A 19,780-nucleotide genomic window follows, 5' to 3' on the forward strand; every position below is an offset into this window, starting at 1 on the left:
ATCTAGACTTGTCAACACCAAATATGCTAACCTCTTCCAAATATCTTTTACATAGGTGAGGGCGTTATATAAAGTCAGATTTAATGACTGTCGGACACAGATGGAAACAAATGACATATTTTTTACTGTTCTACTTGGAAATAGATAATTAGTCAGACTTTTGTTTTGTCCTGTCAGATATTACCACCTGTTAATTTTGTACCTGCCATTACTTGAAGTATAAATATAATAAGAGAAGATGTGGTATGAATGCCAATGATACAACTCTCCTCAAGAGACCAAAGGCACAGAAATTAACAACTATAGGTCATTGTACAGCCTTCAACAATGAGTAAAACCCAGAATGCATAGTCAGCTATAAAAGTTTATAATTTGTTTCTGTGTATTAGGCATTTGATTCACACAAAATCTTCTGTAGGTACAGTTTAAGAATAGAATTAATTTTTATACGACCGCAAAAATTTTAATTTTTCGTCGTATATTGCTATCATGTTGGCGTCGTCGTCCTGCGTCGTCTTGCGTCTTGCGTCGTCGTCGTCGTCGTCCGAAAACTTTTAGTTTTCGCACTCTAACTTTAGTAAAAGTGAATAGAAATCGATGAAATTTTGACACAAGGTTTATGACCACAAAAGGAAGGTTGGGATTGATTTTGGGAGTTTTGGTCCCAACATTTTAGGAATTAGGGGCCAAAAAGGGCCCAAATAAGCATTTTCTTGGTTTTCGCACTATAACTTTAGTTTAAGTGAATAGAAATCTATGAAATTTTGACACAAGGTTTATGACCACAAAAGGAAGGTTGGGATTGATTTTGGGAGTTTTGGTTTCAACAGTTTAGGAATTAAGGGCCAAAAAAGGGCCCAAATAAGCATTATTCTTGGTTTTCGCACAATAATTTTAGTATAAGTAAATAGAAATCAGTGAAATTTAAACACAAGGTTTATGACCACAAAAGGAAGGTTGGGATTGATTTTGGGAGTTGAGGTCCCAACAGTTTAGGAATTAGGGGCCAAAAAGGGGCCCAAATAAGCATTATTCTTGGTTTTCGCACCATAACTTAAGTATAAGTAAATAGAAATCTATGAAATTTAAGCACAAGGTTTATGACCATAAAAGGAAGGTTGGGTTTGATTTTGGGAGTTTTGGTCCCAACAGTTTAGGAATAAGGGCCCAAAAGGGTCCAAAATTGAACTTAGTTTGATTTCATCAAAAATTGAATAATTGGGGTTCTTTGATATGCTAAATCTAACTGTGTATGTAGATTCTTAATTTTTGGTCCCGTTTTCAAATTGGTCTACATTAAGGTCCAAAGGGTCCAAAATTAAACTTAGTTTGATTTTAACAAAAATTGAATCCTTGGGGTTCTTTAATATGTTGAATCTAAAAATGTACTTAGATTTTTTATTATTGGCCCAGTTTTCAAGTTGGTCCAAATCAGGGTCCAAAATTAAACTTTGTTTGATTTCATCAAAAATTGAATAATTGGGGTTCTTTGATATGCCAAATCTAACTGTGTATGTAGATTCTTAATTTTTGGTCCCGTTTTCAAATTGGTCTACATTAAAGTCCAAAGGGTCCAAAATTAAACTAAATTTGATTTTAACAAAAATTGAATTCTTGGGCTTTTTTGATATGCTGAATCTAAACATGTACTTAGATTTTTGTTTATGGGCCCAGTTTTCAAGTTGGTTCAAATCAGGATCCAAAATTATTATATTAAGTATTGTGCAATAGCAAGAAATTTTCAATTGCACAGTATTCAGCAATAGCAAGAAATCTTCAATTGCACAGTATTGTGCAATAGCAAGAAATTTTCAATTGCTCAGTATTGCGCAATAGCAAGAAATCTTCAATTGCACAGTATTGTGCAATAGCAAATATTTTCAATTGCACAGTATTGCGCAATAGCCAGAAATATCTAATTGCACAATATTGTGCAATAGCAAGAAATTTTCAATTGATTGGAGTTATCTTTCTTTGTCCAGAATAGTAGTTGAGTCAACTTAAATCATTGTTTTATACAATATACAATGTATATATCACTTTTACTACCAACTGATAAATTAAAACAATCTTTATCATTCAGTGATAACAAGCACCTTTTGTTACATTTTAATATTTTATGATGTATTTAAATGAGTAGTTATTGTTGCAAACTCCATTAGAAATTTGAATTGAGATCAGTTTTGGAAAAAGGGAAAGGGGGATGTGAAAAAAAAATGGGGGGAGGGGGGGTTAAATTTTTCTCATTTCAGATTTCATAAATAAAAAGAAAAGTTCTTCAAACATTTTTTTGAGAGGACTAATATTCAACAGCAAAGTGAATTGCTCAAAGGCAAAAAAAATATTTTAAGTTCAGTAGACCACATTCATTCTGTGTCAGAAACCTATGCTGTGTCAACTATTTAATCACAATCCAAATTTAGAGCTGTATCCAGCTTGAATGTTATGTCCATACTTGCCCCAACCTTTCAGGGTTCAACCTCTGCGGTCGTATAAAGCTGTGCCCTGCTGAGCATCTGGTTACCTACTGGAGTTATTTATCTATGAGTCTTAATTGTATACTTTAAAGATTTCTTTAACAATTTTACAAATTTCTATGAAATCTAAATTTTATCAAGTGCCAAACATTGAAACCAATATAGTTTTTTCTCCAAAAATATGTGTACTTTTTTTTTTGTCGAGTCTGCAACTTTTGTTGCCGAAAGCTCGACATAGGGATAGTGATCCAGCGGCTACGGCGGGGGCGGGTGCGGTCAATGTTTAGTTTTCTTGGTTAAGTTTTTGTGACAGTTGTACTAAAGCTTTATATTTAGGAACATCAACATAATATCAATGATTAGTAAAGAAGGCGAGACATTTCAGCATGTGTACTCTTGTATTTATTTGTTTTGGTCAGATAAATTTTTGGGGTGCTCTTTTGGAAAACATGGACTCTAATATTTCTACGTTTTGTCTATCTTAAATCTTTTAGTTTTCATTGGTTTATAGAAAACCTGATAGAATTACTTCAATTCTTAAGTTTTTCCCTTGACTGGTTATAAAAAAAAAACATAATATAATCTCAAAGAATTTAATAACATGTAATCTTTTTAGTCCTAAGATATTTCTCAAGTTTTTTGTGTTATTAACAGGAAATTCATTTGTTAAGAACTGCTGTTTATGAAACAGGGTTATTCTTAATTTCTAATAAGGCATGCAATTAAGGTTCTGTTACTAGAACACTACATTTCTTAAGTATTTAATCACTATAATTTTCCTGCATAGTCATGTGGAGGATTCGTGACTTGTCAATATTTAGGACTTTTTCTCGTTAAAACTAAATGCCATTGAAACACTGTAACATCTCAGTTTGATAGTGGTCATAATTGATTTTTTCAAACATGAAAGTTATGTCGTTGAATGGCAATTTACCTGTGATTTTTACCTTGAAAGTTAGAGATAATCAAAAATTAGATAATTAGACTTGATTCTACTGAGATGAGATAAATCAATGTTAGTACAAAGAACTCTTTGGAAGTGTATGAAAGATTTTCAAAATTGGATCATTTATCATTAGAAATTTTTTTTTAACATGCTGGATTTTCTTTAATTTTATGTATAAATTGTTATGTAAGATTACTTAAGGAGAAAGTTCTTACCAAGTGAATGTGGGAAAAGTCATCATGATTTTTTATACGACCTCAAACAATTTTGCAGTCATATATTGGTGTCATGTCATCTGAAGACATTTGGTTTCAGGGCAACAACTTTAGTAATAGAAAATAAAAATCTATGAAATTAAAACACAAGGTTTATAACCACAAAAGGAAGGTTGGGATTAATTTGGGGGGTTGTGGTCCTAAAAGTTGAGGAATTATGGGCCAAAATGGGGCCCAAGTAAGCATTTTTCTAGTTTCCAGACTATAACATGTAGAATGGTGTATGGATCTCTCTGAAATTATCATGATTATACCATAAGTTTCCATACCTCAAAGGGATAGTTAGGATTGGCTTTAGGGGGTTATGGGTCAAACTGTTTAGGAATTAGGGGGAAAAAAGGGGAAAAAAACAAGGATTTCCTGGTTAATACATGTAATAAACAATTACTTTTAAGTTCAATGTTAAGTTTGGATTAACTCCCTAACACTGCTTTTTAATTATCAAATTGGTAATTATGGTTGCAAAGTCCATTGGAAATTTGAATTGAGATTATGATCATATCTTGTTTGAATTTTTTTTTTTAAAAGGGGGGTGAAAAAAATAAGGGAGGGGGAGGTAACAAAGAAATTGTAGATTGGAAATTTTTGTCGAGCCTGCGACTTTTGTCACAGAAACTTGGTGTGCTGAAAGTGACATTAAACACCAACGAACAATTTTAATGTTTGAATTGTTTATAGGTTTCTCTTTTTGCTTTTTAAGCTATCGTGTACTTAAAATGTTCCATTGGAAAAGGATGAATTTATTACAGTACAAATCTGTTTAGATAGCCCTTTAGATATATGCTATATTTAATGGTCCTATAGACTGAGGAAACATCCTTGTGCTGTGTAAGCTCTTCATATAATGAATCAGTTACACAATGCAGTGATATTGATGGCTTTATTCAAAACTACCTCTTCCCTTTTGTATTGGGAAAATATTCACATTTTTATCAAATTGGGAAATTTATAATAAATCCTGAATTTGACTGGAATTTCAATTTGCTGACCCCCTTTCAAGAGGTAAACCCCCATTTGAAATAAGAGCCCTTATTGTCAGTGATGATACATAAATAGACCCTCAAATCTGCACATATAGTTATTCTAGGCATGAAAAATGTTTAAATGAGTGTTTTTCAGTTTGTATTCATGCACAATAACTACTAAGTCTGGACTGTTTGGGAAAAAAATTTGGGGAATAATTTCAAGCCATTTTTTTTTCAAATTGGGATTCTTCTCCAGGGGAAAAAGCCTTTATTCTCCAGTAATTTAAGGCAAACAATATCACTGAGATGGAATTGTGTCGCTCAATTTTGCTTGATTTTGTTGTATGTGCAATTGTTAATTTGAGTGTGGCTATTTTTTTGTAGTAAAATTATGAAATATAGATATATACATTAATTATTGTAGGAAGCTGCTAGTTTAGGTAGAAAAGTTGCAGTGTTTGATTTTGTACAACCATCTCCAACAGGCACAACATGGGGTAAGGATCAAATAGTTCAAAATCTTCTAAAATGCCTAAATGGCTGTAACATACACATATTTCAGTTTTATACAGATGATGGAATAATGTTTTTAACTACTATATATGTTAGCTATTGTATTAGTTAGGGTTTGCCATTTTAATGATGAAAGAATACCCTCAGTATGGCAAAATTTGCAATATTTAGTCATTTTGTCTAGCTAGCAATAAGTTACTGCTTTCGTTACAGAAAATTTTATTGATTGCTAGATTGAAGTTCAATGTGAATAAAATGCGATGAGAAAGTAACCCAATGAGGCAGATAGGAAAATTATTCCTCAAGGGCAACATAGTTTTCAACAATAAACAATACAATACTAACCAAATATGGTTAAAACAGAGGAGTCAAAGAGTAAAAAATCAAATGTGTGAAAAATAATATTATACTTCATGTACTTTAAACATTATTGAAAACATGGTTAATTGTTTCTTTGTTACATATAATTAATCCAAAACCTTGTAAATAAAAAAAAAAAATTATAAATGTTATGTTTGCATTATAGGTTTAGGTGGAACATGTGTGAATGTTGGCTGTATACCAAAGAAACTGATGCACCAAGCTGCATTATTAGGTATATAATTATTGTACATGTTGTATTCAGTTACTGTATCAGGCCAGCCTTAGAATACCAATATTCCCAAACTAATACTCTTTATTCACATAGGGTTGCTCAATGCAATCATGGAGAGTAAACAAAAGTGTATATTGAATTTTGTCATGCTTGACAGAACCTGTAAGTGATATGTTTTACTCCAGTAAACACTACACTAGGTCTTTTCAAAGAAATTGATTGTAATTGATGTTGCATATATCCAAGCAAAAGATTTGCTTTTAGAAAAACAAATGTTTTTCTCAATAGCAGTTCATTGCAAATGTTTAGAAGTGTTGTTAATAGGAAATTAATAGAAAATTGTATACTTTAAATTCTGAGGGAAATGAATGAATAAATTGTAGTAGCATAAACATTACAACTTTTTTTACTCAAAGTTAACAATCAAATAACATTTGGAATTCAACTTGAAATATCATGTCTATTTGAAATAGTATACTTTTCAACAAAAATTTTCTTTATTGAAATTGCCACAAGCAAGGCATGTTCAATGTATGAATCTGATAAAAATAAACTCAACTTCAAACATTCAAATGTACATTAACATGAAATAAGGGAGATAACTCAAATTTATAATTTAACTATCTTATTACAATTCAATGATTTATTTTGAGTATTGAAAGCAATCTTTACCTTTACGTGCTCACAAGCAATTTGATCGATAGGTATGGTTAGATTTGAAGAAATAGATTGATGAATTTAGTTGTTGCTTTTTTTTCAATTTAATAATTCACATCTCTTGAAATTTTAAATGCATTTTCAGGTCATGGTTTAGAAGACGCTAGACATTTTGGTTGGGAAATTCCAGAAAATGGTAAGTGAATGAAAAAAAAAAAAATCACAGTCCCTTTGATTTATCACTGAATTTCACCCCTGGAAAGTAAGGGGATACATAGTATTGTAAATTATGGGTATAGGAATTGAATTGAGTATGAAATATAAGTTTCTTATCCTTATGAAAACTTAATAAAAGGGAAATATAAGTATTCTGGTTTTACAAAATACTTTTATTTCACCTTTTTACTTTTGGTTAAATCTTTTTTTTTTAAATAGATTAAATTAAATTAGATAGATCTAAAAGGTCTATTTTAGCAAATGTATATGACATCATGTTGACTGAAGAATAAGACTTTCTCAGATTTCCAGACTAAAAGGACCAGATTTGATTCTATCATAGTATTCATTGTCTATAAAATTTCCAAAACTTTTAAAAACTCTAAGAATTATGCAGTTTGTATAATTTGCAAGTATTGTTTCTTATTAGAGCTCTTCCTTGACAATACTAATAAGTTATGTTTTACAACAATTTATTTATTTGCAGTGAAGCATAGTTGGGATAAAATGAAGAATGCTATTCAGGTAAGAACAGTTGAACTATTAAAGAATTGAATGCTTCTTTTTGTAAATTTATTGGGGTGTTGAAATGTTGACTCAAGTATATTTTGTATGAAGCCAGAAAACTAATGTTATATATATTAAACTTTATAAAAAAAAATAATAGAGTTTAATTTCCCATTCATGACTGCAAACCATAAAATGATTATCAACTCAATTTTCCAATCAAACAGGACAGGATGATATATTTGATAGATAATAAAAGATATGTTAATTATACAAAGTACTTACTTAAGTATTATTGATATAGATGAATACATTTGAACTTCTTTTTGTAGGACCATATAGGATCTCTAAATTGGGGATACAGAGTGCAGCTACGAGAAAAGAAAGTAGATTATCACAATGCATATGCTCAATTTGTTGATAAGCACACAATAAAGGTAAGTTATAGGAATTAAAATGAATCAATATGATGTAGACCTGAAATTTTGGTTTATCATATAAATCGTGTAAATCTAACATAAGATAAAACATTTAGAAAGAATTTAACCAGAATTTAACCAGTCTAAATTTTGTATTCATAAATTGCAACAATTGCCAGCAATTAAGAATTTTATTTATTTATGGCTATTCCATTGACATGTATGTTGGAAGGTAGGAAGGGAAGTTTAATTAATGAATGTGGGTCATCAGTCTTTTTTCAGTATACGTCTGTTCCCATTATTCAAAATTATCTAAAAAAATGGTTCTTGGTTGAAGGGATATTTTGTAACTCTCCTACCTTCCCACATACAATTTATGGAATAGCCCTTAATAAAGGATCTTTTATGAAAAATGAAGGGAATTTGATGTAGTCAGAAAAATATTAATAGTTGATATTGGTGTTTAAGAAACATTGCAATAGTTAACTTCAGATGGGAAAGTGGCTTATGTACCCCTTTAGCTGTTTTAGCTATGATTGGTTGTAATATGTTGCCTGTCATTCTTCTTCTTTTTTTTTTAACTTATAATACTTAATGTGGCAAGTTGTTGTCATGGTGCAGTTTTTGAGCTGTCCATCTTATTTTGAAGTTACATACGTAATTCTAATTATAGGCAGTGAACAAAAAAGGAAAAGAAATAATAAAGACAGCAAGACATTTTATTTTGGCCATGGGTGAACGACCACGATACCCAGATATTCCAGGAGCCAAAGAATTTGGCATTACAAGGTAAAGTGACCACTGTTCATATTTGTAAAATAGGAAGTGTTATAGTTGAGATTAACTACATATATAAACTGGACAAGGTAGTATAGTTTTGATTGACCCCTGCCACCAATGATCTGCACAGCCCTATTCATGACAGCAGGAGATAACGCTTGTTCTAATAAAATTACATTGTAATCTGTTGGTGTACTCTGTTGAAGAGAGAGCTATTTTTTTCTATGTCAGAAAATTATTTTGAGTTTTCATATTAAAGTAAAATACACATTTTTAGGAAAAAATTGAAGCAAAACATACTCCTGACTTTCTGAAATAGTTATTGATCATGCTTAAAATTTTCACATGAAAGGGTCTGTGTCACTATATGGTACTTGTTAAGTAATATATATCTTTTACAATGATGATTTATTTTCCTGGCTGCTTGGCATTTACATGAATGATGTCTGTGTCACTATATGGTACTTGTAAAGTATAACATATATCTATTACAGTGATGATTTATTTTCCTGGCTGCTTAGAATTTTCTCATGAAAGAGTCTGTGTTACTGCTGTACTTGTAAAGTGATATATAACTATCTATTACAGTGATGATTTATTTTCCTTGCCTTACTGTCCTGGTAAAACATTGATGGTCGGAGCCTCCTATGTCTCATTGGAATGTGGAGGTTTTCTGAAGGCTATTGGTATGGATGTTACTGTGATGGTCAGATCCATTCTTCTGAGAGGTTTTGACCAGCAGATGGCCGATAAGATTGGAGACTATATGGGATTACATGGCATCGACTTTGTACGACCATGTGTTCCTACAAAGGTAAGTGGGAGATCAGAGAATGAAGCAATGTGTTTTATTAACTAGCAAAAATTGTATTGTTTGTGGAGTAATTTTTGAACAGAAACGATAGCTGAACATTTTTAAATGACATTGGAAAAGTTGTGCAAATATTATGGATAACTATACATAGATATCTAGTTTAAATGAAGAATGCTGGTGATATATATGATAAGTGTTATAATTATTGGATAATTATTTATTGGAAAAGTTCCATTTATAAAAGTGATAAATGAATAAAACAAAACCAAAAAATGGACACTTATTTATTGAACTAAAATTATGTTGTAATGTACAGTTTTCCAGTTAAGTTCCTTATTTGTGTTATAAAGGGAGGTAATAAAAATAATAAAAAAATCATTTAGTTTACGTTCATTGTACTAAAAGTGTTTCAGGTTGCTATTTATTTGATTGATTGTTGGTTGCTTAACGTCCAGTGGCAAATATTTCATGCATATTCAGGACGAGAACAAGTTCACAATAAATACAATAGGTAAGTTGATACAATAGAGGCCATCTAGGATGATGGTCGTGGAAATTTGGACTGCCACTGGAAAATAAGGGTATATTGGATAGGGACAGAAATTTTGCCTTGCAACAGGCCACCTACGGACCCCTCAAAGAGTTGTTGCAAGGGTTCTTAACATGCAAAGAGCGTGGCACTCTCTTTACACGAGGCATCAGATTTAACGTCACCCTTCTGACCGGACGTGACTGCGAACTTGATACATCCCGCACAGCCAAACGGACGCCCCACTTCGGCAAGCGTTTTACTGCTGGTCGTAAGAAGACCAAGTGACCATATTTCTATTCCCCAGTCACCCTTGGGGGAGGGGTTGCTATTTGAGCTGTCAGAAGTATTAACAACCTATTTGTTATTTTTGTAGAAGTATGAATGAGATTGCCATCCTGACAAATAACTGATTTGATTTAACAGGGTTTTTTTGACAACCTTTTTATTTATTTCTCTAAAAAAAAAATTAGACATTATTCTTTAAAAAAATCATTTATTGTTATTTGCTTGTAGATAGAAAAATTACAAGATAGACAAGATGGAAAACCAGGATTATACAAAGTATTTGGGAAATATAATGATGGTACTGAATATAGTGATGAATTTAATACTGTAAGTAAAAGAAAATTATTGACATCTGCTGTAGGGGTATTTCCCTTTCAATTTAGGTATTTCCACTTGTGTATTAGTATTTTCCATTGTATTTGGGTATTTTCTCTTATGCATGCATATTTCCCCTTGTATACAGGTATTTATATTAAATATTCAACTTAAGTTGAGAACTTCAATCAGCTTTTATGCAGTCTTTAGTAAAACCACAAATTCAAATATCCCCGAAATTAGAATTTATCCTTAATACACTTAATACACTTAATAGTGGTTCTGACTAAAATAAGGAATAAACAGTATATGTACAACCATAATTCTTTGTTTGCTCTCATAAAATACTTTTGTAAGTTATAGTGAGTTGACGTTCAAGCTGCGGACCTGCCAACTATCCTGATTTAGGCGGTATTATCCTGATTTTTTCATGCTTCAACCTGGATCCTGATATCAGGATTAAAAAACAAGTCAAAATCCTGATTTTCACAAAATCTACCCAAAAAACTGTGGTCTGATTTAAAATCTATGCCATATTGTATTCACCTCTACTGAGTATAAGCCTCCTCCGGTAGAAATATCTTTGAATACCAAGAAAGATAACTCAAAATTTATCAATTTTCTCAATACTGATAAAATTAACTTCAAGATCTGTCCTTCTTGCTTTAGGACCTTAAGGTAAAGGTCTTTGAGTCACATGTAAAGGTTAAAAGGTTGGTGGAGAGGAAAAATGGGTCTTCATTTTGTATCCTTTATTTTTTAGGCCATTTACTCTTGTTAAGTTATTTTGCCAATTATCATAAAGTACAAGAATCATTCAGAAAAAAACCAAGTTAATCTTATTTTATCATCATCAGTATACCAAAAGAAGAAAAAAGAGATATAAAACTATTTCAAGGGTTTTAAAACAGTGCATACAGATATGCCGCAAAAATTGTAATCATTAAAAAAGTTTGGTCTAGCACTTAATCCCCCAAAGAGATTTTTAAAATGTTTGATATATATGTCATTGTTAACCCTTTCCTCCATAATGACGCCTTTTGACGCCAACCCCTTTACTCCATAATGACGCCTTTTGACGCCTGTATAGTATCTCAGTTGAAATGCTTTGACTTCAAAATGTCTGCATCAGACTTAAAAAAAAAAATTGTATCCAATATGAAAAGGAGATTCATGAGAATATCTGACTTGAATTTCATTGATGAAATATTCGTTTTCACAATGCATTAACACTTTAATGCAGATGATATTTTTTTTACTGAAAAAAATCCTATGCAAATCAAGTATATTAAAAAAAATAATCCACAATACAAATACAGCCATGAAATTTTCTTTAGCACAATGGCTAAAGAAAATTTAATGGCTGTATTTGTATTGTTGCTTCAAGTTGGTCTTTATTCCAACTGTCAAGTTTTACAAGTGAAGTCGAAGATTTATTGTTACAATTTTAATCAATTTTTATTTGTAGGTTATATTTGCCATTGGAAGAGATCCCTGTACACAAAACATAGGACTAGACAAAGTAGGAGTCCAGATGAACAAGTAAGATTTATATCATAAATTTATATGTAGGCATTATGTATGCGTTGTTTTTCGGAATAGACATTCTTTAAGACATGCATTTTGACATGAAGTTCAGATACTTTGGTTTTTATTGGTTTGTGTTACTTCTCCATGATGCACTCAGCATCTAGGACTTTTAAATTTCAAGAAAAAAAAACTGACCAGCAATCCAGCACATAAAAAGTCTTGACTGTGTGTGATTCTTGTACAAAGCAGGCTTCCTATGACATATTGATGCACTCAGCATCTAGGACTTTTAAATTTCAAGAAAAAAAACTGACCAGCAATCCAGCACATAAAAAGTCTTGACTGTGTGTGTTTCTTGTACAAAGCAGGGATCCTATGACATATTCACATCACATTAACATCAGGTATGTAAAATTTTCTACCTGACATTTAACAGCCATTAATCATCATACTGCAAAAAATGCACTGTTGGTGTTAGCAGTAAAATATGAACTTCAATAACAGATGATTTTGTCAGTAAATATAAAGTTATTTTTGAAGTTTCTATCCTATTCCAATAGATAAAAATTTTCGTCAAACAAAATTATCTGTGATTCAATGCTTAAATATGCTGAGCTTGTAGAATTTTCCTACTGTGTGGTCCATATTGCTTGTGGATTCAAAACTTCATTATAGAGCCTTCAGATTCTTATTTCTCTATTATATTTCAGAAATGGATTCGTGATATCAAATGATGCAGACCAAACAAATGTCTCAAATATTTATGCAATTGGAGATATACTTGAAGGAAAACCAGAACTAACACCAGTAGCTATACATTCTGGTCGCCTGTTGGCAAGGCGACTGTATGAAAATGCAACTTTATTGGTACGTCATCTTTGCAATACTTATTGGTCATTTGTTGGTATTTTTACTATATTCTTGAAAAGAGGTAAGCCAATATTTACAAATTCAAGGTAGTTAATAGATATAAGAAGATGTGGTATGAGTGCAAGTGAGACAACTCTTTGTGTAAGTCACAAAAAATAGTAAACCATTATAGCTCAAAGTATTGGCCTTCAACACAGAGCTTTGTCTCACACGAAACAGCAAGCTTTTAAGGGCCCCAAAATGACTAGTGTAAAACTATTGAAACAGGAAAACCATTGGTATAATCTAACTTGAAAAACTATAAAGTTAAGAATGATTATCTTTTAAAAAAATAAATGGAGATATGGAGATATCTCTATGGTGTCATTTGATATAAGCCATTGTATGCATGGGTACTAATAAACAAAATGGAAAATTGTTTTAAAAGCAAATGATGATGTCTTATTAATTTCAATTTTAACTTTGAACTAATGGTAATAAAGTAAATTGTTTTGTCATTGTAGACTGACTATATAAATGTATGCACCACAGTATTTACCCCTCTAGAATATGGCTGCTGTGGTTACTCTGAGGAGGATGCTATACAGAAGTTTGGAGAGGATAAAATAGAGGTAGGTGTGCCTAAAATTTCAGGTTACCTAAATAAACTTGACACTAAAAGGGTTTTAACTACTGTATTGAAATTGTGAACCACCACCACCTTGCATTCTAAATATTGAAAATGACATGAGATACTAAAGTAACAGTTTTATATCCTAAGTCCTCGGATATATCACAGAATCAAATATTGAAAAGTACATAATTACAAAATTACACATACTCAGTTGTGCAGTTATTGGTTTTAATTTAGAAAAAAAAACCAGATTGAATTTTTATGAATTATTTTTTAAATTTTAGGTTTACCACTCAAATTTTTGGCCTCTGGAATGGACAGTGGCAAAAAGAGAAAATGATGCATGCTATGCAAAGTTGATCTGTTTAATTCCAGAAAAGGTAATGTTATATTGTTTATAAATAGCATGTTAAACATGTTAAATACAGCAGGGGTACCAGATTGAATTGTTCAAATGAACACATGGAGTTCTAAAGATTTCTTTTTGTAGCCTTTTCTAGTTAAAAAATTTGTTAGTTTACTTTTATTAAGATGTGTATAGTTGTCTAGTTAAAGGGCATAATGCCTTTCCCAGTAGTTTTGCAACAATGGACTCAAGGTAGCTGGTTGTCTCAGGTGTGGCAGGCTGTAGGATAAATCCCATACTAAATAAAACCAAAGAATGTAGAATTGGTTCATGCTGCTACTCCATCAAAACCCTTGACTAATCAGCTCATGGGCAGAATTTTGTATCCAAATGTAAAAATGTTGTCCTGCAGACATCTACCTTATAGTAGATAACAATATAAAAAATCTGGTTTAATGGGCAGTTCAGAACAGAGCAGGATATCAGTATATTAAATTCTGTACATAATGCCCGAAAATTATATGCATGTTATATTTGCTGCTGGATGCATTTATGATTAGGCCACAATTAAAAATATGTCAGTTTGCCCAAACCCGACCCATGATGACTGGGTGTGGGTAGGTAGGTAGGCAAATTCTTTTTTTTTCAGAATTTGCATGAAAATATTAAAACAGTACCGTATATCTTTTTTTCCCCCGTCAAACCTTTGTAGAGACAATCAAAATCCATGAATTTAAAACCTCTATAAATAAGTCTACTATATGCGATTTGTATCCTGAGACGTTTATAGTCCTATAATATAAGACGCTGCAGGTTCATATTATTTACATTCATCTTTTTTATCGGATATTTTTTTTACTATCAATGTTGCGGTTCAACATTGATAGTAAAAAAAAAAAATCTGATAAAAAAGGACAATTGCTAAATGTGTGAAAGGGCTGGAGGATTAATGAACAGTTACATCAATATGATGTTTGTGTAAAAAAATTCAGTCGATTATTTAATGATTTAATTTGTTTGCTGTTTTAAAATTCTATATCTATTAAAATAGATTAAATGTCCTAAAATATTTATATGAATTATTATCTACCATCCTTGTTCTTGTTTTGTTTTGAAAACAAATTTATATTTTACATTATCACACAGGTAAACTAATTTGGCTATAAATAGATCAACATGATCAAAGCATGGTCTGTAGAATCTCCAAACTAAAAACGTATTTGTTATAATTTTATTTCTTTAAATAATCAAGTTTAAATTTTTGAAAATAATCATTATTGATTAAAATATAAACGTTTTCTGAAGACTACTTATTTTTAGGTCATGTGTTATATACCTCTATTTGGTATATCTGGCTACCGGTTACCGAAAATGTAGGACATAATTTATACTGTTTATTGTATTTTACGGGACTGTATACCATTTTTATGCTTGTCGGCGGCGAACAGTTAGTGTCGTCTGCCATACATGTGTTTGTTAAATGGCAGTAAAATAAGATTTGGATAACGAAAAGTGTGACTTCAATCCCATAGTCCCCCCCAGACAACAAAAAAGGATTGAGGCCCACGACACATGGTTCTATAGGCTTCCTCACAAATTTGTATTAAATCCAATATGGTGTCGATAACATGTTTTCTTTTGCACATGCAATGACATGTGAACAAAATATTTCTGACAAAAGTCAGATTTCTCTTGTCAAAAGGGATTTATATTTATATTGCAAAATACTATTCAGAAGGAGTTACATTCAGTTAAGATTTTATTTCTGATTCTGTGAGCAATTATAGTTTTATCAGATTCTCCCAAAAAGCAACGTACTGATCTTGTCAACTGAGACTTGTTAATTTGAACTATTTGAATAAAAGAGCATCGATCTAATTCACATGATAAAGGAAGATTATAATTAAAGACAACAATTAATCAAGAAATACTAAGTTCCTTTTTATTCAGTAATAACAAAATCTTCTTGCAAGATTGTAAATTCACAAACTCCGGATCCATTTCGTCAGAATAGCATTGAAAATATTCGATTTCACATGGTTTAGAACAAATCTACCTGAATATTCTTATTCGATTTGCTGATATATTTTTTTATCAGATATTCGATTACACAATGAAATTAATTTTGAGCATATAGGTAAGGGTTTGGTAGTACAGACGACAGTGTAAAAAAGCTGCCATTTCACATGAATTACTAATACTTCTTTATGTTCGTTAAATCAGAAGATAAAAACAGAGAACATCGAATATATCGATAAACTGCGTCTCTAACACGCTTTCTTTTATTCTTATTCACAGTTACTTTCAAACGCAAAGACGACAAACATTCAGTTTTATACGATGACGGAGCCGACACGAAAAAAATCCGAAAAAAAAAAATTCTTCAAAAAAACGGCAAAAAAAGAATTTGAGTAGGCAGGTTTTTTTTGGGTCGGTTGCGTTTGGGCAAACATACAATCTTTTTATTTTGGCCTTAAAAGCCATCAATCAATGGATCAAAACTTTTTTGACAGTGCAAACTTATAAATATATTTTACAGGAAAAAGTGATAGGCTTCCATGTTGTGGGACCAAATGCTGGAGAAATTACTCAAGGTTTTGGAACTGCAATTAAATTAGGGGCCACTAAAACTGATTTTGATAACACAATTGGCATACATCCAACATGTGCTGAGGTAAGAATATATATGTTTGATAACAATATAAGTGTTCATTTCACATTAAGAAATAATTGATGCAAGCTATACTTCATTGTAGTTTTAACATGGGTAGGCGTTATATTCATGATTATTTTTTCCCGAGCGATAGTGAGGTCTAAAATAACACAAATATAATGCCTAACCATGTTAAAACTATAATAAAGTATAGCTTGCATCAATTATTTCGATTCTGAATTGGACAATTAAGGTTATTTCTATGTCTGATAAGTATAAGTGTAAAAGTGTTTGTTTAGGCTCTTCCATGAACCTTCCTTTTTTGTTTGTAAAGAAGCAAACGGCTGGCACTGTGATTTTTCAGAGGGAGGAATTTGAACAGCCAGCATGAACAGTTGTTGTATCTAGGTCAAATATGTCAATTTCGGAATGCAACACATTACAGTCATAATAAATGAATTAATAACATCATGTGCACCATTTAAGAGTTTGAAAGTGTTTTATTGTTAAGGAAATATATTAGGTGCATGATAATTTGATAAAATTCATTATTCTGAAGAAGTCAATATACGCATGTGCAAACAAATTTTATTTGATTTAGAGCAGGGGTTTGTTCACAAAGCCAAAGAAGCACTTCATATTAGAATATATCTCAATACTTCATTAAGAATTTACTCGAAAGATCAAAAGACTTGGTAGCAAATAGCTTAAAAGTTATGGAGGATCTAAACCAAAGTGGCTAAACGGAATAGCTCAGAATATCTGAGATTTTTTTTAGGTACAACTGTAGTTTAATATATACTTACAGTCTAGTTATTTAACCCATCTTATTGGTCTTGTGGTAGCGTGATTGGCCAAAGTGCAAGAGGATGTAGGTTCAAACTCATTGGCTTATGGCTGGGTGATGTAGTCAAGTTAGTTCAACTTCCAAAAATTTGAAACACCCAACTATTCTAATGGAAAGTTTTATTTCCTTCACAATAAAAAATGTTAAGTATTTAAATCAATACTGCTCAAGTAACTACATTAGATTAAATTGAATTTAGATTAACTCATTTTAGTATCAACACATGAAAAAAAGTTGGATAACCTAGAGTTGTTTCCCCTTGTAATTTTGTTCAATGCTTGTTTTTTCAGACTTTCACTACACTGGATGTCACAAAAAGAGGCGGTGGTAGTATAGACACTGCTGGTTGCTGAGGTTAGATCCTGCTGTTGAATAAAATCTCATCCCAATCTTTCTGCTAAATTATAAGACAAAAGTGCTGATAGGATTTTATATCATTAACAATATGTGACATGTTGAATGTATTACATATATGGTTAGAAATAACCATGTAAACCAAATTGAAGACAATTTCACTATCTGTTTACATGTAACAATGTTTTTGATTTTTAGGTAACCATGATAGCTGTACAAAACTCTGAAAGGCCATCTTACAAAACTCTTGCCAGACTTTAAACAAAGTTCAAAAAGATTATGATATTATTTCTTAAAAATATAGACCACACGTGTTGAACAGTAAAAATCAGAAGTTTATATGTAAGAGACCTGCTGACGTATGTAAAATCTACAGACAGATATGTTATTGTATGTGTTAAAATGTATATTTACCAATGTCTTTCATGACTGTTGTCAGCTGTGGTACATTCCAAAGAAACACCAAAGAGACTCAACACCACTGTTATACTAATGTCATCTTTAGTATGCAGAATGTTTATCAATTGTGTGGATTTGTTTCAAGGGGTTTTTGTTTATTAGTTATCATTCAAATAAGATTTTAGTGTATTTTTCATTGAGATTTCTGTATAAAATAATCATGTTATATTTAAAGGTCAAGTTGAAGTAATTCAGGATTTTTGTTTTAAATTTGTTAAATTACTTTGAATATGGCTCTCATTTTAGATTTTCAGAAATAGGTATAAAGGGTTAATACAGTTAATATTTGATAAAAAAATACATATCAATGGTTGTGGGAAAAACCCAAATGTGGGCATTAGTAAAGGTTCTTGAGTATTTGATTTAAATCTGCTAGTTCTGTTACACATAAATATATATGAGAAATTTTAAGGACTACTTCAACTTGACCTTCATTTTTGATAATGATATCTATATAATTTTCTTACACTCACGTTTTAGATATTTTTGCTATATTATCAGCCATTGTCTATAGAAGCAGTATTTGGGATGAGATCAACAGCAGGAGTTCAAGGTCATAAGGGCTACAATATAACTGTGCATTTGTATAATGCCTGAATGATGGAAATGTCTGTAAACCTCAGAATGAGGCTAGACATGTCCGGAAATGTTATTTGGTAGCTCTTAGTAACAGTCTTCACGCTGAACTGCTAAATCTACAGGCCCGCAGCTCAATTTTTGAAAATTTTTAGTTAGATTCTGTTGGCCTGTAGGTCTGATTTTTACAGGCCCGAGAGCAATTTTACCAGCCTGCGCTGCCTGGGCTGCCACTCGGCGTGAAGACTAGTAATTGTAAGATATTTGATATTTTTGTTTGCTACTTTATATACCAAAAAGTGCATTAACTGTTTATACAATGTATTTATATTAAGGTAGTTGAGCAACAATGTAAATATCTTTAATGTTTTTTTTAGTGCTAGATTGTTATTATTTATACATGAAACAACTTTTGTTCATATTTACATTATTATGATTATTAAAATTGAAAGATGTTATTTATTAGCTTTATAAAGATTGAACTACATTCAACTTAATTATATATATAACATCTACCCATCCTATTATATATAATTATGAAAAACAAGGAGGTTCAAGATTAACAGATTTTATAGCTGATTTATTTGAGTATGTTAAGAAGAACAATGAAATTCAGGATTACCAATTTTTACAACTAATAAATTTGAGTATGTATGAAAAAAAATGAAGTAGAATGAAGTTCAGGATTACCAATTTTTACAGCTAATTTGAGTATGTTTGAAGGTTCAGGATTGAGTTTGAATGATTATTTTTTTTACCTTTATACAGAACAATTTCATTAATAGGGATTTTGTTTAGATGTAAGAACTGAACGCTCTGTAGATCTAAAAATAGCATATTTTAGGAAAAATTAATTATTGCATCTTTCTCTTAATTAATTTCTTTCTGGTGTCTGTAATTTTTATTTTAATTATATCAATTGAGCACAACAGCATTGACTTAAAATTTTGATTGTTACTGTCCTTCTAGTTTGTTTGTAATGATCTGAAAAAACTGAAATAATTAAATTTGAAAGAAATTGAATAGTTATGTTTTATTATCAAACCCATTTTGTCCAAGTGTCTCTTGCATTTAGTGGCATTGTAACCAAGGAGTTCATCTTCAGAATCGATAGTGAAATTTGTCATTAGTATCATTTTCAGCTCATTTGGCACTATGGGCAAAATGGCTGATGTAAAATGTAACCAATACTTGGGTTTGTTAGCCCTTGGCTGTCTTTATTGACGTTAAAAAAAA

At 31.2% G+C, this 19,780-nt stretch overlaps 1 protein-coding gene across 4 annotated transcripts in view; it reads left to right on the forward strand.

The window, feature by feature from the left end:
• Positions 1-18,267, forward strand: part of LOC143082063 (thioredoxin reductase 1, cytoplasmic-like) — a 35,055-nt gene extending 16,788 nt beyond the window's left edge. For 3 of the 4 annotated variants that reach the window (XM_076257623.1, XM_076257625.1, XM_076257628.1), the window contains exons 6-19: positions 5,088-5,160; positions 5,703-5,771; positions 6,574-6,624; positions 7,132-7,169; positions 7,484-7,588; positions 8,244-8,359; positions 8,939-9,164; positions 10,210-10,308; positions 11,765-11,838; positions 12,537-12,693; positions 13,200-13,307; positions 13,594-13,689; positions 16,195-16,329; positions 17,446-18,267. In XM_076257623.1, the coding sequence (XP_076113738.1) occupies positions 5,088-5,160; positions 5,703-5,771; positions 6,574-6,624; positions 7,132-7,169; positions 7,484-7,588; positions 8,244-8,359; positions 8,939-9,164; positions 10,210-10,308; positions 11,765-11,838; positions 12,537-12,693; positions 13,200-13,307; positions 13,594-13,689; positions 16,195-16,329; positions 17,446-17,508 (1,410 nt within the window). In that variant the 3' untranslated portion in view covers positions 17,509-18,267. The remainder of the gene's footprint in view (positions 1-5,087; positions 5,161-5,702; positions 5,772-6,573; positions 6,625-7,131; positions 7,170-7,483; positions 7,589-8,243; positions 8,360-8,938; positions 9,165-10,209; positions 10,309-11,764; positions 11,839-12,536; positions 12,694-13,199; positions 13,308-13,593; positions 13,690-16,194; positions 16,330-17,445) is intronic. The other variant, XM_076257635.1, reaches the window with a different exon arrangement.
• Positions 18,268-19,780: the final 1,513 nt, after the last annotated feature.

This window comes from Mytilus galloprovincialis, chromosome 1, assembly GCF_965363235.1.
Source record: "Mytilus galloprovincialis chromosome 1, xbMytGall1.hap1.1, whole genome shotgun sequence".
Lineage (NCBI taxonomy): Eukaryota > Metazoa > Mollusca > Bivalvia > Mytilida > Mytilidae > Mytilus > Mytilus galloprovincialis.